The sequence below is a fragment of the Anser brachyrhynchus genome (assembly GCF_964034855.1).
Source record: "Anser brachyrhynchus genome assembly, chromosome: 1".
Lineage (NCBI taxonomy): Eukaryota > Metazoa > Chordata > Aves > Anseriformes > Anatidae > Anser > Anser brachyrhynchus.
In genome coordinates this window covers 193059716-193087105 of record NC_137694.1, presented here as the reverse complement: position 1 = coordinate 193087105, position 27390 = coordinate 193059716, and the positions used below count along the sequence as shown (strand labels likewise).

The 27390-nt window shown below is 40.9% G+C and overlaps 2 protein-coding genes across 4 annotated transcripts in view; both read right to left on the bottom strand.

Annotated features, from left to right (window-relative positions):
- Positions 1-84: 84 nt before the first annotated feature.
- On the bottom strand, positions 85-11369 carry EEF1AKMT1 (EEF1A lysine methyltransferase 1). 2 transcript variants are annotated; one of them, XM_080583691.1, is made up of 5 exons: positions 11300-11369; positions 4476-4629; positions 3546-3628; positions 2578-2858; positions 85-1056 (listed from the first exon to the last, which is right to left on the bottom strand). In XM_080583691.1, the coding sequence occupies exons 2-5, from the start codon at positions 4623-4625 to the stop codon at positions 929-931; spliced, it is 642 nt and encodes a 213-aa protein (XP_080439817.1). In that variant the 5' UTR covers positions 4626-4629; positions 11300-11369; the 3' UTR covers positions 85-928. The 2 variants fall into 2 exon arrangements, with proteins under 2 accessions (XP_080439817.1, XP_080439818.1); XM_080583692.1 differs by lacking the exon at positions 11300-11369 and adding an exon at positions 5618-5734.
- A 3618-nt stretch (positions 11370-14987) lies between these two features.
- Positions 14988-27390, bottom strand: part of XPO4 (exportin 4) — an 81650-nt gene continuing 69247 nt past the window's right edge. For both annotated transcript variants that reach the window (XM_080583687.1, XM_080583688.1), the window contains exons 20-23: positions 26614-26744; positions 25740-25857; positions 24390-24482; positions 14988-23325 (exon numbers count right to left, since the gene is read on the bottom strand). In XM_080583687.1, coding sequence (XP_080439813.1) covers positions 23128-23325; positions 24390-24482; positions 25740-25857; positions 26614-26744 — 540 coding nt within the window. In that variant the 3' untranslated portion in view covers positions 14988-23127. The remainder of the gene's footprint in view (positions 23326-24389; positions 24483-25739; positions 25858-26613; positions 26745-27390) is intronic.

Below are 27390 nucleotides of genomic sequence, written 5' to 3'. Positions count from 1 at the left end.
ATACCAACCTTTGGAGATTAGCTTAGCTAGGAAATTAAAAGATCTACTTGATATTTTTTTTGGTTGTTTATAAAAAGTTCAGGCTTTGTTGCTTATGTTTATTCTGTATCACAAAATAAATGCATTGCACTTCTGCAAAGAGATGTTAAACACTGTTTTTTTCAAGTACAACACACATACACAAGTTTATATGGTGATAATTGATGACAAAGTAGATCTTTTACAAAAAGAAAGATTAGGTTTGTGACAAAGCTCTAGAAAAGGTGAAACAACCACCAAATTTTTATAAAAAGCCAGTCTGGCAACAATAACAGATAGTAGGTCTTATCTTACTTGGCAGCTCTTAAGTAGTTCTGATTATTAAAAGCAACTGGAGAGGCCTCCCCAGAAGGAGACCTGCTTTCTCTTTAGTTATCCTTTATAAAAATATCAGGCTGCTGGACAACGAATCTGAAAACACATGACACGTTGAGAACAAACATGTCTCAAGGTGAAAGGAGACCAATATTCATGCTCTTTCAATCATCCACTAGCTACTAAGTCATCAGTTATGATGCAGATGACAATTCTGATGTCCGGGAGGAAAGCACTTGCGTGGTGTTACAAGTCAACCAGCTAAAATCACTTCAGAGGTGTCACTGAAAAGTCCCTGAATGGAAGAAACTTGTGGTTGGAATGAAACTCTAACAAAGAAGTTCCCATTGCCCAGCACCTACATTGTTTGGTCCCCATTTACCTACCAGGTAAGATAAAAACACACAATATTTGCAAATGCTTACACCGAGAGAGACTATCACCCTGTGTTGATTAAATTTAGCCCAGAAAATATCCCCTGGAGCTGAACGTTTCAGCATGAAGAAACGTGCAGTCACTGAGAAAAACATACAAAGGAACTTGAGTGAAAAAGTTACAGATCTTCCCGTGAGAATCAGTCCAGTCCTGAAGCATAGTTCACGTAACATCGAAATTCATTAGCTAAATTTCGAGAGTGTTTTGGAATAAACTTGCATATCTTCACACCCAGATGCTTTGCTGCCTGTTCCTCCATGACTGCACCTGCAGCAAAAATAATTAGTATTTGGTGAGAAACGCAGTAACAGAATGTTTGGCCTTTTGGATTAGCTCCTCATGAACGCGTATGCAGAGAAACAGCTTTTTTTTGAGGGAGCAAGGCTTAAAGCAGCTACACCTTCAGCCCTCTTTGGCAACTGAAGCTGTTGGGAAATCTAAATCTGAAAGAACTGAAGAAGCTCCAAGGAAATGAATGTCATAAAAGTTTCATAAAAATAGGTAGAGGGTAAGATCGGTGCCCCCTTTATAAAAAACAGAAATTTGAACTCAATCTTCTTGCTACATGCCAAAGAATTTACATGGTGGGGAGCCATGGGAAATGCAAACAGATTACATATACTCCTCTATTTAAATAAACCACAGCGTGGTATTTATAGCTACACACTGAGAAATCACTTTCTTGAGCAGTATTTGTCAAACTTTGTAAACTGAAGGACCACCTATCCATTTCAGGGAAAAAAAAACCTGAGAACTATCCTTGTGCATAACTGCCATTTACAAGTAAACAAAGAAGTAGGCTTTCTACATCCACATACTATTTTCATTTTTCTCTATTTTGCCTACTTGGTTGACTGCCCAGAATTGTACGCATATATGGGTTTTGTCTTTTGTTTTTTGAAAAAATTACTTGGATGTTTTCAGATGTCTTGTAATAAGATTACAGATTTAAGAACCACCAGGACTAAGGTAGATACTCGGAGCTTCTTAAAACTAGCGAGTGCGTCTTCATGAAGAAGGGCCTAAAAATGCAGCTGGCAAGTCTTCCAGTTTTACTGCTGTGATCACTGATTTTTAATTCCTCCTGCTGCATTTCAGTGCCTAATAACCAATTACCTGAATCACAGTGGAGAGTCCTCATATATTCATTCACATTACAATTTCTATATTTACCAGTAAGGAGCCAGTGATATGAGAACAAGAAAGTGTCTTTTTTGTGTTTTTGTTTTCAAGGCTTAGCTAGAATCATCCCACTTTACTACGCAAAGGCCGTTCCAACCTCTTCGTCCTTCTTTCTGCTTAGCTCACCTTAGTTTTTCTAAATATACAGCAGCTGAAATCTTGCAGCTACGGATATGCTGAGGAATCACAAACTCATTGCATTGTTTAAAAAGATGTTAACAGTAGGTTGCATGTATGTTTGTCATAGCCAGATTTCAATCACTACAATTGTAGAGAATGCCCCTTTACAAATAAATAAATAAATAAAAATCTGGAACTTTGCAGAATGTTTTTACAATTCTTCAAAAATTTACTAAAACTCATAATGCCATAAGAAAAAAAATTACTGACTTAACTACTAAAATACACATCCCTTCAATGAAAAATAAAAGTTGAACTAAAGTATTCCAGTAAAACATTACCCCCTTCAGGATGCACAGTCTTCCTAGAATTACTTATAAATTAGTATTACCGAGTTAGTATTTTTCTCACTTCAGTAAGTTTCTCTTTTGAGAGGAAAGAAAAAAAAGATGCTCAAAAGTGACCTAAATATTTTATTAATTATACCTGTGCAAAGCAGAATCTTTCCTTTTGTTAAGTATCTGATGGTCTCTGCAGTTTTTTGAAGACACTCCTCAGACAGATAGGGTGGATCTGCTATTACAATGTCAAAACTGTGTGGCAGGAGGTTTTCCGGTAAGTTCAAAGGGTTGTTGTAATCATAGAAGATAAATTCTTCTCCATATACAGAAAACCTCCTGTCGTACTCCAGAATAACCACTGAAAAATCTTTGTCATCCTGTTCCTTCAGTTTCTGATAGACGCTTGGTGCACTAACACAGGCTATCCTGAAAGGGAGACAACAACTTAGAAAACTGATTTTAAAAGGCAACAAACAAAGAAATAATTGCAGCAAAGACAATCCCATAAGTTCTCAGGGCTGCTTTGGGAAAACAGTTTAAGCATTTGTCCCAGAAAATGTGAGCTATTCTTCCTCAAATCTAAGAAATAATTACTTTGGAAAAATCAAAGAATGGAGTTTTAAGTATTCAGGCCATTACATGTTCAGCTTCCATGCCACACAGAGACCTTAAAGGTCTTAAAGGTGAAAATCTTAATTTACAACAAGGAAATATATTGAAAATTTAAGTTAAAATTGAAAAATAATCCTTACAGAAATAGGAGGAAAAACAAGTTTTTCCGTCTGTTCTGCAGAAATGTATAAAAACAGAAAAAATAATTAGAAGTCACTAATAAGCTCTGGAGCTCATTATATTTCTCAGAAAAAAAAAAGAAAAAAAAAGGATTTATAATCAATTTTTGCAAGGCAGAGGCTACAGCATTCAATGAAACACTAATCTGTAAGCTCAGTATGAACTATTACCTAACTAAATAATGGCATGGGCATTTCTGCCGCATCTCCACCAAATGCTGAGGTACAAAGAGTAATGAATTAAACTGCATGCTCTCCCTGCATAAATGAAATAATTACAGAAAAGGCGTGACAAATCTACAAAACAGACATTAAAACCTACCTGCCACCTTTTCCAGCTGCCACAATTGCTTCATTAGCCAGGCATGATGCAGTTTCATCGCTGTACCAAAACTGGCTCAGTTGCTGAGAAAAATAACGCACAATTATAAACATCAAACCTTCTGATTGTGCTATGTACAATTAGGTGTTGTGAGTCCTATTAGAAGAAAAACAAAATCCACAGCAACTTCTCAGTTCACAAACTACAAAGGTGACAATTTTTCTGAGAGTCTTTTTACTTCTGTAAACCAATGAGAGACAGCACGTAGCTTACACTGTGTGCTTCCACAGCACTTACTATGGTATCAGGAAAACCAAGTAATGCAAAATCACTGAGAAGGTTAGTTCAAACCATGCAGATGTACAGTATTTATATACTCTTAAATTGAGTTACTTCAGTGGGAAAGGAAAAAAGGACTCGAAAAATGACAGTATAGAAGGAAATAAAGTATAGAAGTACTAAAGAAGATATAAGAAACAGGAAAAAAAAAAGAATACATAGACAAATCCAAAGTCAGTCTGTTAGAAGAAAAAATGCAACAAGGCAGCCACCCACAAAACCAACAAAATAAACACAAAAAGAAATACGATGTGAAAGGAAAGAACATTCAGCCTCGTTACACTGTGTTGCCTCAAACCAAGGGAAGAATCTTCACTACCCTCACATGCCAGGCTGGAGTTAAAAGTTTCCAGAAGGCATAGAGGCTTCTTAGTTGGCAGCTTTATTCCTTCTGTGCATGTAATTAGCCTGATTTAATATTAAGGCAAATAAGCTTGCAGTATTATTGTCCATAAATAGTTTTGCCACTCTGGGAACATCTTGAGTGTTCCCCTTTTCATTTCATTAATTATCGACAAAAGAAACCTGGTGAGGGCTGTTCCTCTGTAATGCTCACTACCTGTGCTTCATTCACTAAGTTCAGTTTCTTACCCAGTTTTCTTCTATCGAGCCAACAGAATATTGATTAAACCCTTGGGAGGTCTTCGTGCCCTCCCTCTGCTGCTGTTCCAAATAGAACTCCTGGAGGGCAGCCAACGTATGGGCTGAAAGCTGGGGAACGTCATCATCATCATCATCCATTTTTCTAGACATCAACCACAGGAAAAAAAATAATTAACCGTTTTCAGTAGTGGAAGCTTTTAATAATGGCCCACTCTCCCAAGATAAAACATTTCCTGACTTTGCAGGCTTAGTCTAATAGCTAATGGAAAAACCTCTGAACAAGAGAAAAACATAGAGCTTTTCCAGAGAGAATTCAGGAACTGGTCCCTTTCCATATGACATAGATGTGGCTTGTATTCTTATAGGGATGTTGTCGTTACAGTTTGTTATACCCCGCATCCATACACCACTTTTATTTCAGCTTGCAGGAAAAGGCTATAGTGGATTTTGCAAATACTGTAGAAATGATTCCCTCCCCTCCTAGACATAATGATAGCTATTGATCACTTCTTGCCATGCTGAAGAGGCACACAGTTCTGACTCAAAGAGAAGTAAACTCTTGTTCTAGGATCAGCATCACCTGGCTTCACCTCTCACACCACAAATGCCAGAAAGCTTCAGCAGACAAGAGGCTCAAGATGTTTTCCTAAGGTAGCACTACGTGACTGACAATTTGTGTGTTTTACGCGTGAGAACACGGGCACAGCTCGTACCCAAAGGGCACGGCGAGCACTAGATGCCGAGAGCAGCCGTTTGCAGGGACCTCAGAGCTGGGCACCCCCTGCACCCCTCGACCGCGCACGGCCAGGCAGCAGCCCAGGCCTGTGTGTCCTTCCCAGAAGAGACGGTGCCACCTCGTGGAGCGAAGGTGACAACAGCAGAAATCAAGCATGTGAAAAGCACAGGAGAAAACTCGGAAATCCAAGATTCTTCTCTCAGGAAATCAGCTTTTTCTGCATCCGTTCTAAGAATTCATACGTGTCCAAGGACTTCAGCAGGACTCGGAATGGGTGTGCGCTTTCCTTCGTGCAGAGGCTGTGTGTGGTGCAGGCTGCGCAGAAACACGTGCCACCTCAACCATACGTAACGTGGAGAGCTAAGAAGACTTAATTTGAAGTACAGCTGCTTACATTTGCCCCTCTCTCTGCTCTCGTTGTTACAAGGAGGACTCCAGAACTCACGGCCTCCTCCCCTTCTGCTCCCTCCTGCAGCGCTTCCTGGACACTTCCTAAATCTGTTTCTCCCTACTGACTGAAAAAACAGTGCCATTAGCCTGCTGCTGTGGGATAACCCATCGCTATTCACTAGAAGCTCTGGCTCCTGCCGAGCACTGTGCCGGCATCCCTCCATCCCTCGGAGCCTGAAGGCCTTGCGCAGGAGGGGATCTTGGAGCCAGAGGGCAAAACAGCTCAGTTTGTTCCTACTGCTCGGTGAACGAAACACAAATGCTTTGAAATTATTATTTATATTATTAAATTTCATATTATTAATATAGTTTCCTAATAAAATTACTACAAGTTCACACAGAATAGAGTTTCTAACAATGCACAGTGCTAACATCCACTTTAGGCCCTGTACAAGAACCCTTTTTGCTGGGACAGATGTTACAAGTTTACAACTACTCTTCATGGACCAGCTGATCTTGAAGGTCTTTTCCAACCTTAATGATCCAATGATTCCATGATTCAATGATTCTATGACTTTCTTTTTTATTAAGTGTATCGTAGATGCAGTAATCTGGTTTGCTGTTATCCCTAAGGCAAGCACACTTCTAGGCTTTGACACTGAGAAACCAAAACTGATGCAAATTTGCAGTTCTTAAGTCAAAACCTTTTTTATTTTACATTCAGTGAACCCATACAGGCATTCGCAAGGATTAAATCTATGCCCGTGAAATGAAATCCTCACAGATAAAATTGCTGATGAAGCAATTATCCGTTGTTTCAGTGGATGGAAAGGGATACAACCACAGGCATCCTTTTTCTATAAATGATATTTTAGCTCCTTTTTCATGGTCTTCCTTCTGGTTTGTAAATTAAAGCTTTAGGAACCAAGCAGCAATTAACTGTGAGGCTGCAAGGAAAGGTAACTGAGAATATATGGTAGCAAAATCATTAGGTACATCCATTAAGAACACTGCCAAAAACCAAAACCTTTTTCTGAACATATGTACATTGTCTACATATAACTGACTTAAGTCATCAGCATGAAGACATTTTCTTGCATATGAAGTACATTAGAAAGCTATTAAAGTAAGTGAGTTTATGTGAACAAGACTTGTAAATTCCTTTGGCTTCAAGTGAGTAGAAAGTTGTACTACTTGAAACCTCCCTATAGCCCTCCCAGAAAGTACACCGCTCCCAAGTCCAAAAACAACCCTCAAAGTTTTGAGGAGGATGGGAGGAAGCAGAGAAACCCACGGCGCCTCTAGCACTATCAGTAGGAATACCAAGTTTAAAACTAGCAGTGTGCCAAGTCTTCTTTACTATTAAGTCTAAAGGGCTGCATTTGCACCTAATTAAAAAGCAAAACAATAAGGAATAAGATCTCCAAGAGGCTGGAAAAGTAAGACTTGGTGTGAAGTTAGATGTCATCAAAAGGATAGCAGGAAAAAAAAGGGGTTAAGCACCTGTGGATAGAAATAAGAATAAATAGGCAGGATTGTGTTCATGGGATAGATTTGAATGCTACCGGCCTCTAAAGGGGCAGACCTACCCAGCAAATGAGAAAAGTGACTACAACTGCACCGTATGACCTACTGCTCGCACAGTGCTGTGGGTGGGATGAAGGGGGAAGGTGCCTGCAGGCTCCTCAGTCCCTTGCCCCGTGCACAGCTGAGTCTGGCTCTGACCAGCTGACAAACATCCAGGAAACGCTGGCACTACTGCGTGAGAGCTCCTCAAAGAAAACAGAAAAACAAAAAAAGAAAGCTAATAAAAGCAAGTGAAAACAGTAGCACTGAAGACCCCCATGCCTTGTCTACACAGGAACACTGTATGATGTAACACTGGTTACCAGCTCTCATGTATGAAAACTCTAATTTTATATAGCCAAGTCCTAAAATAGAGAAAAAATAAATAACAAGTTAGAAAGAACTTGTTAGAATGGAAAAATTAACTCAAAAATTCCTTCAGTATTTCACAGTCCTCCTGTACCCCCTGTACATTTGGTCCATCCATACCTACGAAGCTGTGGTCACCTGGAAAGCAGCGTTCTTTGAGCACAGTGCAGCTGCTGTGTGCAAATGTAACTGTGCCCCTACGCACAGAAGCGTGGAAATGCAGTCATCGGGTTCGCTGAGGCGAGGTGAGGCCACGTGCCTGTGTACCATTGCTCACCCCGTAACTACAGAAAATGCAGCTGGATGCTTCCAGATCCACAGCACTGAGGGACGTGCCACTTCTGCAGGGGAAGGCAAGCACGAGGTGGGACATATGTTACAAAGCCACCTCAGAAAACTTTCTTAAAGCAAGGAACAGATCTTTTACCTACAGACTGCACCACAGGTGGCTGGCTGCCATTTCTCTGCCAATGAAGAGAGTTACCTGACTAGGCCAGGCCTCCCCAGCGATCCACAGAACACAAAGTGCCGTTTGGTACACACACAGGCACACTGCTCTGCCAGTTTCCAGTATTCACTCTCTTATGGTGCCCTGAAGAAGTCATCTTGGTGTAATAAAATGTCCCTTTCACTGAAGGGGGGAAGGGAAGACTACTGCAAGGCCAAGGAATATTAATACAAGCGGAAAGTGGTCCTGTTAATTGCTGGGAGGGGAGGAAGGAGGAGGAGAAGGACACTGTTAGCCCCTTAGACCTCACACCAAGAATGTAAGTGCACATGCAACTTCAGAAAATACTTTGTTCTAGAGCAGCTTAGATGTACAAAAAGAACATGTGCAGCTGAGTAAAACAATAGTATTTTTCCCAAGCCATCCGTGTTAGTAGCTGAGACAAACAGCTGGTCATCGGTGGTGTTTGTGTCACATACCAAGGGAACCTGGACAATGCTACGCTGCCACGAGGGGCTCCTGGAGGAGCAATCGCTGCCTGAGGGTGAACAAGAAGTCCTGACCAGGGGGACTGAAATGTTGTGAGAAGGCTGAGCTGGGCCTCACAACCATAGAAACACGAAGTTACTGCACCCTTTTCGATCCCCAGCCACTTAACACGCACAAGGACCCAAGTCTCAGGTCTCCAGTGACCAGTGGCCGGCTGTCAAACAGGAACTCTAAATCACGAGTGGATTTGGGGGGGATCCTGTCCTAAACACAGTAAAAACACAGACAGAGAAAGGATCTCCCCTGTTGGAAACAATTATTCATGTCTTTAAATTCATGTTTATTTTAAATAAATAATAATTAGTAAATTTATTCATGTTCTTTAAATCCAAGAAGCAGCTGAGTGAGAGGTCAGCTTTTGTTCAAGTGTCTAACAAGTTACCTGAGTGTTGCCAAATGCGCTTTCAGGAGAAGGACTGACAGGACAAAATGTATCAAGTACATCAGTCCAAAGTAATTTGGACACAAAAATTCCCCTTGCTAGCTAGTGTGGTCTAGCCAGGAGAAACTGAAAAAGGCTAGGCCATATGTACATCTGTTTTGTAGTCTTCCTAATGCGGACCAAAACTTCTCAAACCTCAAGCAGCCACTCGCTTCCTTGCAGTCAGCTGTGGAGTTTTGGGGCCCAGGTGCCATACAACGATCCAGCCCCTGAAGGGGATGCCAATTCGGGAAACATCAGAAAAGCAGACCTGACAAACCTGCACACAAATGTAAAGCAGTTTTCTTGTGTTTCTTAGACGAGGGAAGGAGGGACAAGGAGGATGTGTGAAGCAGAGGCAGCTCACCTGCCACAAATCTGAGAATGGCTCCACTTGAAGGATCAAGTCTGGAGAGCTTTTTATTTACAACCACAGCAAAAGGTTCAAAAGAAAAGCTGTACGAGTTCAAATCAAGGGTAGATAGTGGTAATTCTGTCTTGGAGGTAGCCAAAAGCAGCTGTCTCAGAGTGAGACTGAGGCACGTACAGGTGATACTTCCCCACTCTACACCCTCCCAGTCTTTAACTGTTTTCCACTAAAGATATTTCAGCATCTGAAGTGATTTGTTCTGTGAATGTAGTTCTCCAAAAGACATTTGTGCAGTATTCCTTAAATTCACATAAAGTTCTTCAATTGATAATGCCCCCTTTTAAGTCACATTTTATGAAAAACTGCCTACTCTTGCTGTGAACGTGGCTACTGGCTTCACGAGACGCGATACTTCCCTTACGGCAATAGACAGCAGACATCAGAGCCCCGTTATTCCCTGTCTCACACTGCTCCACATGCCATTTCACAGACACCTGGAGGTCATCCCCCTTTCCTCAAGTCTTTCCATACATTTGCTGATCCTTGTTAAACTCTTCTAATACACCCCTTCTTTGAGATGAGGGAACTGGAATTGTAGGTAACATTTAAGATTAGGGTGATTACACACTTACTGTATGGTTTTATGATGTTTTCTGTTACATTCTATTTTTCCTTTAAAAAAAAATCTATCATTTAATTGCTGCTACCACACATTGATTTGATGTTTTTGGAGAATTACACATCATAACCACAAAGTCTCCTGCCTGAGTACGAATGGTATTTAATGTGATTAAGCAGAATTTACAAAGAAATTGAAAAGGACCTGCCAAGAGCTCCAAGATACCAGGCCATACATAACAAAACTAAACAGCAGTTCTGGGCTCTTCATCTCAACAAGCAGAGTAAATGCTGAAACTAGAAAAGGCTCAAGAAGAGTTTTAAGACATCCAAAGACTAGAATAGCTTCTGCAGGGGAGTAAGTGTAAGTAACTTGAGAGGGGACTGGCAGAGCCTGTAACCTTAAGAGGCATGAACAGTGCGGGCACTGACCTACTGCTGTGTTTTCTAAGGCAAGAACTGGCAGGCAACAAGTGTGGCCTCAAGAGCCAGGTTCACCAGGACAGTAAGGTGCTGCCCGGCACAAGGCACAGCAGAGCTGCAGAATCTCTCTCACAGGGTACGCTACAGGGTAATGCTTGGCAGTGCCTTGAGGCGAGACTGGAGAGCTCAGAGGTGCGGGGTGCAGAGGGTCGCTCTGCACAGAGACCCCTCAGGATTCAAAAAGCAAGGGCTGAAGGCCGGGTGGCCACTGGAAGGAGAAGGGAAGTGTTTTACATCCCATCCCGATCTGCTTGCTTTTCCACAAGGATCATCTGATTTTGGGAAACAGAGAGCAGGTCAGATGCAGAACTGGTTACCTTCCTACGCGTGCGTGCTAAAGAGTGGCTCCCGACTAAGGAGCCCCTCTCACAGAATGGCCGAGGTTGGCAGGGACCTCTGGAGATCATCCAGTCCAACTCCCTGCCGAGCAGGATCGCCTAGAGCACGTTGCGCAGGATGGCATCCAGGCGGGGTTTGAATATCTCCAGAGAAGGAGACCACAGCCTCTCTGGGCAGCCTGTCCCAGAGCTCTGTCACCTCACGGTACAGAAGTGCCCCCTCGTATTGAGCCAGAACCTCCTGGGCTTCAGTTTGTGCCCGGTGCCTCTCGTCCTGTCGCTGGGCACAACTGAACAGAGACCGGCTCCACCCCCTTCCTCCCATTACCGCACGGCACCAGAGATGTCACCCCCATGCCAGCCGCCCCGCGCCCCCTCAGCCCCCCCGGGAGGCGCAGCCCCGCCACACGAACCACCCCCGATCCCAGCCCCCCCCGCCCGCCATTACGGCGGAGGGGAAGGGCGCGGACGAGCACCGCGGCCCCCCAGAGCCGCAGCACTGCGGCCGGGCCGAGCCCACTCACCGGCCGCCAGATCCCTCCGCGCACGCAGGCCCCGCCCCAGCGCCGCGCGCAGCCCTGCCGGCCCCTCCCCCCCCCCGCGGTTCCCGCCTTTTCTGAGGGCTCCCAACCGTCCTGGGCTGGTAGCGGCGCCGCGGCTGCCTTCAGCCGCCCGCTAAAAGCCCCCCAAAAAGCTAAAACCCGTTTTTAGGGTTACAGCGCCCGGCCCCGTCCCCAGACACCGCCCCGCGGCTCATAGCTGTCGTTCTCCAGGCATCTCAACCCCCCGGTGGTTCAAGAGGCTTTAAAACGGTCTCCAGAAATGATTACACCTCAAATATGAGCCTCGTAAAAGCATATAAACTCCACAGAGAGCTGCAGCAGCAAAACACTCAGGTGGCATCTCTGAGCATTGTTCCCTCACAGACCAAAGTGGTTTTGATGCTGAGGTCGTTCCACACCAAGGCTCAAAAATCTTCCATTTCCCCTGCCCTTATGGGTACTGACTGCTGGGAGAAACATCCAGGGCTTTTAACAGCCCGTTTCACACCTACAGGAAGGGTAGGTGTGAGATGTACCTGGAGCACCGCGTTCAGCTCTGGGGCCCTCAGCACAAGGAGAGGGACCTGTTGGAGCAAGTCCAGAAGAGGGCTATAAAGATGAGAAGGGCTGGAGCAGCTCTCCTGTGAGGACAGGCTGAGAGAGCTGGGGTTGTTCAGCCTGGAGAAGAGAAGGCTCCAGGGAGACCTTACAGCAGGCTGCCAGTACCTAAAGGGGCCTACAGGAAAGCTGGGGAGGGACTCTGTCAGGGAGCAGTGGTAGGACAAGGCGGAATGGCTTTAAACTACAAGAGGGGAGATTTAGATTAGATATAAGGACGAAATTCTTCCCTCAGAGGGTGGTGAGGCCCTGGCACAGGCTGCCCAGAGAAGCTGTGGATGCCCCATCCCTGGAGGTGCTCAAGGCCAGGCTGGATGGGGCTTTGGGCAACCTGGTCTGGTGGGAGGTGTCCCCGCCCATGGCAGGGGGTTGGAACTAGATAACCCTTACTAATCACTTCAGACACCTGACTGGAAAATAAAAATAAAAATTGCAAGGAGAGTGTAGTGAGGAGTGGTACAAAATAATCAATTAACTCCCATTTTTACAGGTTTCCTGCAGCTCTTTTAAGATTTCCTGTTACCTGAAATACTGTTTTAGGGCTCCCTTTCTTGCCCAGAGACAGAATTTAAGCTGCTTGATAAAAGAGTTTCATAAGAGCGATTTTAGAAGTATATTCATTTGAATCAATTCATTGTAGCTTTCCATTTGGGCATACAAACTTACTTCTCTACGACCTTCCTTGTGCAGACATGATGTGCTTTCTGGCACTTCTGGTCATTTCTTATTGCCTGAAAACAAAATCTTCCTCACCCCTCTTTTTCTTTTCTTCATTGTTCTCTACAAAGTCAGGTCTTGCCACAATAATTTGTTAAAACCATTTTCATAACATTAGGTTTCTTGTTTCAGAGTTGCTCTGTGACTGTCCTATAAACACTTTTTCCTTTGGACCCCTGTACCTACTACCCCACTATCTTCCATTTAGAAACAGCACTTCATGTCAGTAGGAAACTGTGGGCTTGTTCACTTCTTTTTTTGAAGGACAACTTTTAAGCAGCCTGAACTTGTCATTCAGTGCATTACCCCTCTGCTTTGAAAGGTCACCAAACAAGGTCTTCATTCCAGCATTAAAGATTGTCCTACACGGAGTGCACCCATATCCATCCGTATTACACTGCTGCAGTCATTTAAAACAACAAAAACTTTTCCGTGCATTGCTGCACAGCGAGTTACCTGATATGTGTAACATTAGTGCATGCAGCAAGAAATCAGGCTCAGATCCTAGAAAGAAATGACACTTATTTAAATGTCATTCACCCACTCCATGCAAGTTTGTGAAGCATTTTATGTGAAAAAGAGTTACACACAGGGCTGATAAGTAGGACTGAAGAATGAAAGGACAGAGGAGGTTGGGCAGACACGTACGATCAGTCCAGATTTCCTGGAGCAACAGTCTCCCGTGCACCTAATGATCCTTCCGTGCAGAACAGTTACAGAGATCACGTAAGGGCACATGGAAGGGGCTCAGGGGGCAAGGAGGACAACGTCATTTAGGTTGCGATACCAGGTACTGTATGGCAACAAATACACACACAGCTCAACACTGCTCAAATCCCTTACAAGATGGTGCTAGCAGGAAAGCACAGGAGAAGCTGGACTGACCCTGTATGAAGGAAAGCAAGCTATGTCCTGCAACGCAGCTTCTTTGGGATGCGAGGGCAAACCAACCATAAACATGGGAACACCTGTAACATGAACCCTGCAAGAAATTTCTTATTACTAGGTTTTATTCTTTCTTAATTCCTTTTTGCAGGAAGGTGCTTCAAGTCAAGCTACCCGCACTGTGTCCTTTGTCACAGACCCATACGTCTTCTTGAAATACAGCAGCGCCAAGGGCATCTCTAAGACTTTAATCTGACGATGTGGACCACTTCTGCCTTACTAATACATTTGCTACTGCTCTATGTTGGAGCAGTTCAGAAATAGAGCATAAAACAGTTTTTAAAGATTCAGTCCCTCCCTGGAAAGTAATAGCAACTTGCTGCTCATAAGGCTTTCACATTTCCATATTTGGGTTTTTCTTATTTTATTGACAATCACATTTTTTTCTTTACTGATGAAAGTCTATGCTTTCAAGTCTTTCTGTAGCAGAAGCTATAGCCATGTGAAAGAATACTAGTTAAATCTCATTACCTCATACGAAAATAATTATTAAATTCCAATAGTAGTCTTTGCTGTTGCCACTATTTAAGTCTAAAAAAAATGATACTTCTTTTCCCCCAAACTTTGACATTTTTAGGAATGGCAAACCACATTTCATTTGGAAGCCAACCAAGCATGCAATACTTAACCATATGAGCGTTACTTCTAGTGAACGTCAATATAATCCTACTTCTGAAGATGGAAAATAGAAATATTCCCTTTACAGAACAACCTGTAACATCTCATCTTTGTAAGAAAAACTTACTGCACTTTGTTTCAGTACTGAGTTGTTCTACTACAGATGCAGATAAAAGGTGACGTAGAGCCCGGTGGGGTAGTTCTGTGAGCCATGTGCGTTGCAGCTTCCCCAGCACATGGGGCGTGCAGGAATATGGGTTACTAGACAGCCTTTTAGAAGCTTTCAGTCCCTCTCTGAATTTAAGTACAGTAGGAAGTAGTTTTCACCCTCAATTTATGGACTCCCAACTTAACAGAAATGCAAACCTCAGAAATACTGCAGTGACACAGGAACATAATGACTTCTTTTGTCAGGCTTTGTGGATCACTTGCAAGTAGTTCAGGGACCACAAAGAGGGCTACAGACCTCAGACAGAAACCACTAGGTAAAGTCTAACAATCCTGATATTCTAAAGGGATTTTAGAAGTCATTAAAAAACAAACAACCTCGAAACAGTGCTAGTGTCTATACCTTTGTACATTTTAACACCCATTGATTTTACTATGCCATACTGCCCCCGATTTATGCAGCTCTCTACCTCAAAAATAAATAAATAAATGCACAAGATACATACTAACAAAGAAACTCGATGGAATTTTGTGGCCAGAGCCTTCTGGTGTTTGCTTTCGCCTTTTCCCCCCAAAGATGTAATCACTCTGCCATCACAAGAAGCAGGAAGGAAAATATATAAAATATATTTAGCAAAACCAGTAAAATTAAAGTGGAACAGAAAATGCAGTCAAGTAGCAAACATTATGTACAGCAGCAGGTTTTACACAGTTTTTCCTACACATACCTCTGTACTTATTTCACACACACTTTTTAAGGAGAAGGAAGAAAACAGAAATAAGCTAGTGTTACGAAAGAAAACATTTTTTTTTCCTGAACAGCAAACGGGGTTTATCACTGTTTTTGCTTTTGAAACTCCAGTTTGGACTATATATATGTCTAAGAAAAATAAGAGGACACCATCTTCCCAGTCCCCAGATTAAAATTAAACTGTCCTCCTTCTGCAGACCATACTGGTATCTTAAATACAGTCACACTCATAGGATCTAGACATTATCTGGCCACCTTAAAGGATGTAGGTAACAAACATTTTAACCGAGATACAAAACAGGTATCTAATTTTTCCAGCTTTCCTGAGGCTGAGTGAAATGTTTAAATACATGTGCGCTTATCAAAATCCATGTTACAGTACATTTTTTTTTAACAGTAGTTTGTTAAGAAATCATGAAAGTGCATAACAGCCTAAAAGCAGGCAAAAAGTACTTAGGAACAGTCTTTCCTTAAAATGGCAGAAGAACGCATGCCTTCCCCAAAGCAGTGTTGGTCTGGTGAGAGGACGTCAGTGATCTTCCTAAGGACTCCAAAGTGTGGTGGTGGGCTTTTGGTTTTGGTTTTCTTTCTCTGAGTTACAGCAATCACTTGAGTGAGCAAAAGACTGCTAGAAGTACTGGTGCAGCACTAGAATTAAAGCCAACGTCCTGACAACTTATTAAACCAAGTTATGAACGAAACTTTCATATCAATACTCGTTAAACGAGTCTAGTGATGACTTTCAGTCGGTAAACAGCACACACAGGGACGGATTGGAAGCGGCTCGAATACACCACAAACCCAAAGGGTAGCATCCACGGCAATAAGTTAAAGGAAATCAAACGTACTCCTTCACAGCAGTGAACAGTAGGCCAGACACCAAGGGGAAGAAAAAAAGGAAGCAAATCACACACCAAGCTGCTGCCTTCTTCAGAAGACAACACAGGATCAGAAAAAAACCAAATTCGGTAATATCTGATAGATGTTAGGGTAAAAACAGTTGTTCCGTGAGATTCAGAGAGGAGGAGAAAGAACAGCAGTTACACATCAGCCACAGTGGGTACCTTCAGTGCTTTTTGGAGATGACGATTTGCCTGGAATGATTCCCAACATAAGAAAGATTTTATTATTTAATTAGCAAACCCCACACTGATTGTGTCATGTTTTATACAACTCCAAAACAGCACTCTCTTTAAAACCAAAAAACCTGCTGATGAAATGGCAGCTTTTACTAATCCTCATCAGGATGAGGCCAGTTACCAAATCATAGGTTAATGCTTGTATTCTGAATGGGTTTTTCTTCTTTCTTCTTACAGATTAGCTTGATTTTTATCTTACACAGCAAGGACGCAAACTTTTTACTTTCTTCTCCTCCTGCCCTCCTCCAGTTCATGTCGGACCTCCTCCTTTGCTGATATGCCAAGCTCCCCTCGGAACACTGAGGTTTCCTAATTTTTTCTTATAATAAACAGCAATCAGTGAAGGAAAAACCCCAAATGCCAAAACCCCCAAACGCTAACTTCACCACATACAACTGAAGCAAATGGAAATTTCTTAAAGGCAAAATTAATGGGTTTTGCATACACTTACAGAAACAAGTGTGAATAAAGGTTTTGTACCCAAATCATTCAAGTTTATTCCAGACCTCGTATTTAAGGTAGAGTACTTCAATTTTCTACACGCAAGGCTCTTGGATACACTGCTGTTTTCAGGCTTGCCAAGCTGTTTTCAGGGTTTTGCTCAAAATTACCTTAGACATTTCCGTCCTTCACCAAAACATTCACTGAACGAAACCAGGCCAATATAAATACCTTGTTGCAAGAATTTTACTTTTGAAACCAGTAAAATTTTAGTGAGACACAGAGCCAAGGTGTATAGCAAGCTGTCACCACCACAGTTGTAGCGTAGTTTTACTTTCAGGATTTGTGTTTTGTTTTTGTTTCTAAAGTTGTGAATGAATGAAAGTAAGAGGGGAACAAAATAGCTGTAGTTCTTCCAAATGTAATTACGTTATAGCACATTAGGAACTGCTGCCTTTAACCAAACTTTCCCGAAATACATAAAGTGAGATACTGTTGGATGTAATTTACACGAGAACCAATTACAAGCTTGGAGAACATTTCTGTGCCAGTTAATCACAGACTGTTTAGATTAAATCTGCACACAAAACTCAAGACCCAGAAATCAGTATTGTTTCTGGGGGTACAAACACCCAATAACAGTGACCTGAAAAGTCACCATCAGATTTGGTTTTTATTTTTTTGAGGATGGAAATGAAAGTAATTTGATTATATATTCACAGTCATTTCTGGTAGCTCACTCTGGTGCTCCAGCATGAGATTCTCCTGTCACACCTGATCACGTTTTCTTCTGTTGATGGACAAACTCATGCCTTAAATGCTGATATAAATCTAAAGTCACTCCATCAACTTTAACCAAATTACCGTTAATTCACATATCCAGAGAGCACAATTGTTAGCCTGAGTTTTCATAACATTCCTGGTTTTGTTCCCACCATAAGGAGGCATAACAAATGCTATTTCAGGGATTCATCACAGGTGGGATTGTAGAAAAATATAAACAAGAATACACACAAATCACACATGGCCAAACCAAAATAAAAGTCTTTAGTGGAAAACAATTTTATCCTCCTCCTGCTTATGGATCTTTAAAAATACAGAAAGCGTTCATTTCAAAATTGAAAATTCAGTTGTGATAAGGCTTGATTACAGAGCCACTTCCCAAGTTTTATTGCAATAAACTGTGAAATATTTCTATGCAACTTCATATCTTCAACTGTACAGGTAAAACAATACTTGAAATTAACTAGCACTTCAATCCCTGCTTTTTTTTTTTTTAATATATAAACTCAACATAGTACTGAATTATACATTTAAAATATTTACACATTTGACTGACAGCAGGTACTAGCATTTATTGCCTTAAAGCTGCATGTTCACTGCATGGAGGTTCCTCATTTTGCACAAAGGGAACAAGTAAAGGAGGATAATCTCATTTTTCCTAATTATAAAATCTAGGGTAGTTCAATGGGAGACTGAAGTGTGCTGAGGAATGCTATTAGAAAGTCTGTTTGCTTCTTAAAATCAATTTCAAGTATCAAGCTGTAATAGAAATAAATTGCATGGGTGGTATCTTTCATTTGAGGTTGGAAGGGTTTTCCCAATCTTTTATAAGAATGGCTTAGAAGGGCATGAAAGGCAGGACAGGGAAAGGGAAGAAATAGAAAAGCAGAACCTGCTTTAACTCACCGAGGAGAACAGAAGGCCAGGAATACCTTATTTCTCAGTTGCTAGGGCACCAATAAATCTCATATTGCTTTTGTTTTTCTTCTCCATTTTATTTTTTAAGACAGGTGAGAGCTTAAGGCTCTAGAGCAAATCACAGTTTGCTTCATGATTAGTGCTAGGAAGCATTAATCTCATTTGCCACAAGGAGGACATGATCTACTCCTACTAAAAACAAATTTAAAGGCTTTGGGGGGCCGGCTCTTTATGTTTTAATTGATGCCAATAGGCTTTAGTTGTATTGAGCAGAACTTGAGTGACTAGTAGAGGCATGGAAGAAATGAGAGGTGTTTGTTCATTGCAGAAAAGCCTAAAAGAAAAGAAAAAAAGGCAAAAAAAACCTACCACCACAAGTAGCACTTGTCACAAGTAGAGGCACCAAAGCCCGAATACCTAACAACTGTCCTCTTTCTATTTAGACCACAACTGAGGCACCATGGTGGGGAATCACGTCTTACTGAAGAAGAAACCACCATTTTAACTGGCTGTAACCGAAGCAGCTGCAACGTACAGCAAACATTTCTGTACTGCAGTAATTCCCATTCTTGTGGAATACTGGTCTGCTGCTGCCTCTACTGTTTTATAATTATCAATCTTCTGTTTGCATCACAGTAAATCTTACACCTCACAAAACTAACAGTAAAATATTTAATATTTACAGAGCATTTCAGATCCTCAATGCATTTTATAGGCATAAGCTAATCCTCACAACATCCCTGTGAGGTAGGTAAGTGTTATCGCTATTTTTACAAAGACACGGATTTAGCGACTTGCCAATGGCCACGGAGGACCCAGTGGAAAAACTGATACAAAATTAGAGGAGCCTGGCTCCTACTCCTGCGCTTATATTCATCAAGCTACTTCCATAAAGAACACCCCTTCTTACGTAATTATTCAACTGAAATTACTTGAAGTGTTTTATAAAAGAAATGCTGCAGTTGTGTCTCTGAATAGTTTTTACAGATCACAAATTAGAATTTACATCACCTCTTAAAGGATTACATTTTAAATGGACAACTGACTGTTCTGAGCAAGCTTATTTCCTAGAACTACATGGCTTAAATACAAAGGGATTTACCCAGGTAAACACTGGGGCTTTAGCAAGTGCTACGCACCAACCATGAGATGACTGCGATTCAAACCCCTCTCTTTCAACTTGCAGGATTTGGACATGCTGAGAAAACAAGTTTCTCGTTCCTGAGGAAAACAGTGAGCCCTTTATCACTGAACAGTGAAACACAAACTTCTGGGCAATAAGATGTGGCAGATTCATGTGGTAACTCAGTGAAGATAGTTAAGGCATAATGCATGTGAAAGTGGAAGTTTAATGCAGTCCACTTCTCCCTGCCCATGTGTATCTGTGCTTTCAAAGTCTTGAATTTCATGAACCAACCAAATGGTCACGCTAGCCAGCAACAAAACTTAAAGGCTGAACAACAGAAAATTATTACACCAGCATTAGAAAATAGCTATTATGACAGAGAAGGGGCTGGAGAAATGGGAAAGAAGCTACTTGCTTTCTCCTGTTGGAGTGAAAACACTGGAGCAATAATCTGCTTTAGCAAAAAGAATGTTATGGCTAGACAAATAGTATTTGTTACAATTACGTCATGCAGCATTTATAATTCCGTTTGAATTGCTTTTTCTTTCCTTTCAAGACACAGGTGCCTTTTTAAAACCATTATTGATTTTGCACGGTGAATGGAAAAATCAATGCAGTGATGCTATCAACGTTTCAGAACAGTTACTTGAATTCAGCTCTCAGGGTCTACTGAAAATGGTCTATGTGCCCTTCCTGTGGGCTTGAATGAGCCTTTGCATCTAGATTTACAGCAACTGAATGTGTAGAAGATCAACAAAGATTTGTTTTGGGGAGTTTTTGTTTGTTCTGGTTTTGGAAGGGATATATAAGCCAAAGATTAGGTAGAAGCAGCCACCTAGCCAGCAGGAGTATGAATTAGGAAAACTGAATCCCAGGAATCTTTTCAACAATTTCATGGATGCCACCAAGTAGAGACATCTTTGCATTTGCTGTGAAAGAAACATAAAATGGCAAGGAAAGATCCACGTTGGACGCATGAGAACGGAAGAAAGGAATTAAAACCAAGAAAGAATGTTGTTTAGCACAGCATTAAGCAGAAAAATTACACAACCCCCCTACTAGGACAGTTTCCCTTTAAAATAACATTGATTTTAAATAGAAGGGCAAAAGAAAGTTTCAAACAATCTTCAAATCTTATCTTTGAAAGTAATGTTCACACTTTAACAAGTTTTGATAGACAAAATATGCTGTGCATCAGTGCTTGTTACAGTGCAATGGGCCTGATTCGAAAAGTAATGGGTATGCCCATTGCTTTGTTCTGAATACCATCTCAATTTGTACTCCCATTTATCAGTTACAATCCTCAAGAGAATTTCAAAATTTTAAAGTTAATAAATATTTTTAAATATTGAGCCAGCTTTAGGATTAAAAAAGTGATAGTGGCAGAGCTAGCAATAGAGGAAGTGATGACCGAACTTACAAGGTATTCAGTCAGATCCAAAGAAGTTGAAGGTATTTGCCATGATCTCTGTGAAGACTCTGGGCTGGATATTTGACAGCATCATGACAAACCAGCAGCTCTTACAGCCACTTCTGTTCCCAGGCTTTACTGCCCTTCATTTAAAAACAACGACAACAACAACAAAACAAACCACAAATCAAACAAAAAAGTTTCAGAACTGCTGCCCGATGTAATGTATGAACCCAGAGAAACTCCAGAAGCAGTTTTAGAAAAATAGCGAAGATCTAAACAAGTTAAAAGAGATCGACCTGCTGGGATCGTTATCATTTCTGCAAGTGCACAGGCAAAAGATTTTTTGAAGAAATGCACTAGAGCTTCAGGAAAAAAATTGAGTGCAGTACTCCTGTTCTAAAAAATGATGAGCATTATCTTAGAAATAAAATACTAGTTGGGAAGGTACATTACCTAACAAGTTTTATGGTCACTTTTTAATGTGTAAATCTGCTTGTTCACATAAATTAAGAGAGAAATATAATGAAGAAGTGGCTTTTTTAGCCTTGTGGATCCATGCTTCAGAGAGGTATGGGTTTAACTGAGAAATAAAAAAGTCTTAGATCACTTATAGCACAGTATTACAGATCTGTCTTTTTAAAATTCTGGCTATTGTGACTAATTCTGAGATGAACAGCTGCAGAATGGCACAGAGTTGCAAACATGATGCTATATAGAGCCACGTAAAGGTGTATACTGTACATTTTATATAAATTTTAAAAACACATGGGAAACATTCAACAGCATTATCTGACAGAGGTCTTCAACAAAAGGGCCAACTTCTGCCTCCATGTATTTCCACAAAAGATGTTTTAGTAGACATGCAACAGTTGCGTTTGCTTCAGTTCTCTCTGGTGCATGACGGGAGATGAAATAGGCCTTGCTTTTGTGTTCGTGTGCTACTCTCCCTTGTTGGTCCACTATACTCAGGGCACTGTTCTCTGCTGTTGTAATAGCTAAAGTGCTGATATAAAAAGAATGAGCAAGAGCAGAGCAGCTGGGATGGCTCTGTAGAAGTGGAACTAGATTCAGCAAAAAAAAAAAATCAAAATTCCCTATAGCACTACACATCCCAATTACCTTTCTCGACTGGAGTCAAGTAAGCGTGGCCCTTGAGTGAAAGGGTTTGATGCCCCTGTTCTAGCATAATTGTTTTAGCTAATGCCCCAACTTTAAAATGATTGTAAGTCAGGAATATACACCTTTTGAGTTGTTATTGCTTAAGCAAACAGTTCAGTGTAGAAATACATTGCAGTTGCGTGCAACCTGGATATGAATCAAAACAGATACTGAAAGTAAAACTACACGTGAACCTTGCGTTAGACACTCAATTCCAAAATGACACGTGTCAACAGGAAGGGCTGCAACAGGCACACAGCAGCTTAATGCCAACATCCTAAACCAACGCTGACGAGTCAAATCTTGCCTTAAATTTTTTTTAAGTATATGAACTTTTTTTTTCTTTTAAATTAAGGCAATGAAATGGCTACAGTTCCTAAAGTTCATTTCTAGGGGAACAAAAATATACACCTTCTTTCTTCTGAACTTTAGGCAGCAGAACGTAATGTAAAAACCTGCATTACAAAAACACGCAATGTCAGGTTGATATAGAAAAACAAAACTAAACACGAGTTAAAATACCATTTGGTTATTTTTTTTCCCCATTGGAACACAAAACTCAAACTTTAGAGAGGAAAAAATAAAGCTTAAAATCAGTGAAACCATTTAGAGCTTTTTATGCATCTGCATAAAACTCTAACATGATTCTGGGTAGAAAAGAAATCTGCGCGTTTATCTGGCCACTCATTTTAAACCAGTGGGGGGAAAAGGCACTGAATTTATTTTTCATTGTGCCCATATCTGTTTGCACATATATGGAAAAAAATTCAATTCAAATTTTCTGTTCATTCTTTCCCACATACAAGGATGACAGATTGCAGCTAACACATAATAGCAGAAGCTGATTCAAAGTTGACCTCTCCTATTCCACTGTGTTATGTTCTAACTTCCAGGCTCTCTAGAATCCGAGATGGCTGCAAAGAACCCAGAGACAGGTACAAGATTTAGTCAGCATTCAGCATTTCTCAGTGCATTTTGCAGAAAGGGTCTAAATTAGGCATAGAGTTTTGTTGTTTATTTTACACAGAGAAGTCCACCAACATTTGCCATAAATTCTTCTAAACTCTTTAAGAAGGCCATCTTCTGCTTACGGTCCAGTGTAGGAGGAGTGCTGCTTGCAGTAAGCTTGTTGAAGGCATCTGCTAATCGCTGGTAAATTACTGGATCCTGTTGAGTTGATAGCAATGTTTCAACTAGCTCTGAATATTCAGCCTGTTAAATAAACACAAGTCCTATTAACTTTAAAAAAAAAACACAAAAAAAACCACAATACATACAGCTTCTCTCATCAGGACAAAATCCAGAATTAAAAGCTCTGACAGGAAACTCTCAGTACCTCTCCACCTACCATCCAGTTTCACCAGCAAGCATACTAAAAGCAGCTATGGATTTGCAGCCTTTCACCTTCTCCAAAACAGATAAAAGTCTTTCAACTAGACCAGGTTTTAAGTCTAGAAGAAATATTCTGAGCTTGGCCACAGTCCTCTGAAGTGCAGAGTAAAAAAACTTTAAGCACTCCCTTCAAAGTCCTTTCTGTCTTTTAGCATATGCGCATTCACATAAATGGCACTTCTCTTCCTTCACACCGGCCCCACGTTCAGTGTGCCACACCAACCATTTCCTCCCACAGTTTTCCTTTTTTCTAGAGTCCCTTCCCTTCCTTAGGACATATGGCTTAGATTCCTTTCTAAGAGTCTCCCACTTATGCTTACTCGGACACCAACAGAAGATGAAGAAACATGTTAAGCAATTAAAAAGACAGTAAAAGATCGGCTGAGGGTTTTAAGAACAGCAAAATGATCGCTGTTCAGAGAGTAACTGGCTCCTGGCTCCACTGCTGCAGGGAACACGTAGCTACACACAGCTCTTAGAGGAGACTTAACAGAGACCGTGGAGGCTGCAGCAGCAGGGGATGAGAATCTGTCACCGTCCCTGGGGGTGTTCAAGGAAAGGTTGGACGTGGTGTTTAGGGACATGGTTTAGTGGGTGACATTGGTGGCAGGGGAATGGTTGGACCAGGTGATCTTGGAGGTCTTTTCCAACCTTAATGATTCTATGATCATTTTGAAGGTTTTGAAGACACAGCTGGGAAAATCCCTGAGCAAACCAATCTGAATTCAGCATTGACCCCACTTCGAGCAAGAAGTTGGACTACAGATCTCCTGAGGGTCCCTCCAACCTGAATGATTCTACGATTTGCTAAATGCACAGTAATTGACCATTCTCCATCAAAAAGTGAGTAGTTTTCAGTGTTCTTAAGTGTTTAAATGTCATACCTGATGCAAGCACACTAATGTGTAGAATGCTTCACCTGCTGCAGTTGTCATTTCTGTATTGTGCTTCTGAAGTACCAGCATATCAAAGACCATCTGAAATCACAAACCAAAAGCTGTTTCAGAAGTGTAAACTTAACTTCCTGCTTTATAAACATCTGCTGTTGAACCTCGTATCTTCACTTCCAATAATAGTAATGAATGTGTATTCACAAACATCCAAGATTTTTGTTTCTTTCTTTCTTTTTTAAATTTAAGCATCGGTAATTGGAAACTAAATTATTTTAGAAGTTGAGCTTTGGCTTACTGGCACTAATTCATGCCTCAAAGCACTGAAACCTATTGTTGATTTATATGTGGTCTTCAAAGAGAAGCAACATCTCTTGTATTTTTCAACAAAAGCTGCAAATAACTCAGAGAAAGAATGAAAAAAAGCCTTTGCTCTTCCAGTAAAAACCAGGAATTTGTTCCTCAAGTTTTGGAACCTCCTACAGCTCACAGAAAGTCAAACAGGGAATAGAAAATAAGAATGATTTTAAAACTTTAAGTGAAAATTTAAGAAAGGGCGGAAAGCTATGTTAACCTAGAAGAAATAAAGAGACAAATAAAATTATTTAAGGTGTTTCTTATTCTCTTAGCTTCAGTGAGATGAGCTCTTAATGAGAAGTCCAAATGTCAGTTCGGTAAGAAAATATGTCTTAAGCAAAACTGAAGTATTCACTGAAATCAGGAGATAAGTATACAAGTTCCCCAATTACTTTTTTTCCTCATTTGCCATTAGCAAGAAGCCAGCTGCTACCAGATTGATCTGAAATGTAATGAGACAGAGGGGATGGTTCTTAAAGGAAACTGACAAGTATGATAGTGGATTAAAAAAAAGCATAATTTATTGGATAAATTGAATAAATAGCAGCATTTTCCTTTCTTCATAGTATACCCAATTATGCTCGCTCTTCTGCCTCGTTTTAGTACTCTACCTAGCCTTTTACTTGGCGGTTTTTTATTTGACAGCTTTCACAGTAAATTTAAGTGGTGAAACTGTCAGAGTCATTCTAGAGCTCAAGTACAGAGCATAAATAAGAGTAAATTGCATTCTGAGGTGCTCAGATCTTTTGCTGAATGGTGAAAAGTCATTTTCTCCTCTACACCTCTATCTTTCTTTGTAACACAGTCCAATGTCTCTGGTCCTCCATGTTCTTCTTCAACTGCCAGTTCTTTAGGTAACAGGCTGTTTCTTAATATTTGTGTGTGATGCTCATTAATCTAGTCAGATATTATCACTATTTGGTCTCTTGACACCACCTGTATGCAAAAAAACAAAACAAAACACAACACAGAAAACAGCTGTCTTACCTTAAGAAAGTGCCTTGTTGCTAGAAAGAGAGCTGAATCTGTTTCTTGTGCTTTTGCACACTGTTCTGCTAACGGTGTTACAGCCTCCAGACAGAGCTGGCAAACCTCAGAACTCATTCTGATAACAGGCATTAAAGAATCAATGTCAGATTTCAATGAAATTGTGGCAAAACTTCCCAATGGCATCACTACAAAATACTTTAAATGCTTCTATGTTTCAAAATGTCTTTTTACTATAAAGCTGTTAATAAAATAATAAAAAAAGGGGAAAAAGAACTCTAACTTTGTTGCTTTCTTTTATTAGCTACATACCCTAAAGTAACATAACCCTCTCTGACATAACATTTTCAGAAAGAGGCCCTTATGGTCAAGCTCATCTGTTTCTGACACGTGCCACAGATTAGTGAAAATGGTACTCCCGTTGTAAGAGGGAGAGCCCATTGGCAACGTGACAGGAAATGCTCTGGAGCCAGCCCAATAGAACAGCAGCAGTGTTTTGTATTACCAGCTGAGAAACTAATTCAGGAATGGCTTTGGGATACCAGCTGAAGGCTTATGAAGTTACACACTCTGAAGTGAAGTAATGGAGGAGGCAGGAATGGGTGCCAGAAAAAACTTACACGCTAAACCACTTAAACACTGCATTCAAGCAACAAGTCAGAGGAAATTCAGCTAGTACTGGAATCTCAATAGACACTACAGTGAAACTCTCAGTCGCCAGAGAGCAGAGAGGAAGAGTAGATTATGGATGTGTAACTATAGATACAGAGATAGATAGGAAAGGAAAAAATGCAAAGAAAAAGAACCAAGACTTAACATGTCTTTATAAAGGAAGCTAAGATTTTTAGACACTCTCAAACTCTGTAAAGGATACGATGACATCCCTAACTCCAGTGAGTACATCAGGCTCTTAAAGAGGTCCTCTGGAAGTTGTGGAATTTTCTCAGGGAATATCTCACAGATGAAAGTGATTAATTTGTAATATTGATTACAAAGGGATGGAAACTGTCAAAAGAAAAACAAGGGCATTTTAGAACGACATAGCTCTATCCTGATGTTATTTCCAGCTGTATAAAGAGACAGATCTGATGCTTTCCACTGAAGAAGAAAAGACAGTTCTAGGCAACAACCTCAGTCATCAGTGTCTACAGCTATATTAGCAAAAAGTATGGTGCAATAAAAGCAGACTGATAAAGCAGAAACGTTTAAGTTGATGACAGGTGTCCAGCATCTACTCCATACAAAGTCATGGAGTTTTTCTTCACACATGAGCAAGTCTAGTCCCGTGGAGTAAAACCCTCATTAGCGTCTGGAGAACAAGAGGGGTGCTCCTAGGGCACATCCTTTGACTTGATTTATCTAAAATGGAGGTAGCTCCCATGCTCAGTGGGTGCTACCAGGTGAGAACCAAAGCCTATTAAGAGGGGACAACTGAGCTACCCTTCAGAATTGTTCCCCTGATTCAAAATAAATATTAGCATAGTGTAACCCAATGAAATACTGCCATTTGGTTGCTTCAGATTTTACTGTCCTACTGACAACCTGCTGTCTATGAAATGAAAGCATTGCAAAAATAATTAGAGTTGCAATTTGCTCCCACATTATTTTTTGTTTTGACTAATATCACTGCTGATGCTTCCTGTCACATTTC

Bases quoted from the DNA above. Each gene is read 5' to 3' on its own strand.
- EEF1AKMT1 (XM_080583691.1), bottom strand. From the start codon at position 4,625: ATGGATGATGATGATGATGACGTTCCCCAGCTTTCAGCCCATACGTTG. The intron at 2,859-3,545 runs GTAGGTTTTAAT...TCTCCCTTTCAG, and splicing joins GCAGCTGGAAAAGGTGGCAG to GATAGCCTGTGTTAGTGCAC. The intron at 1,057-2,577 runs GTATAATTAATA...TTTTTGCTGCAG, and splicing joins AAAGATTCTGCTTTGCACAG to GTGCAGTCATGGAGGAACAG.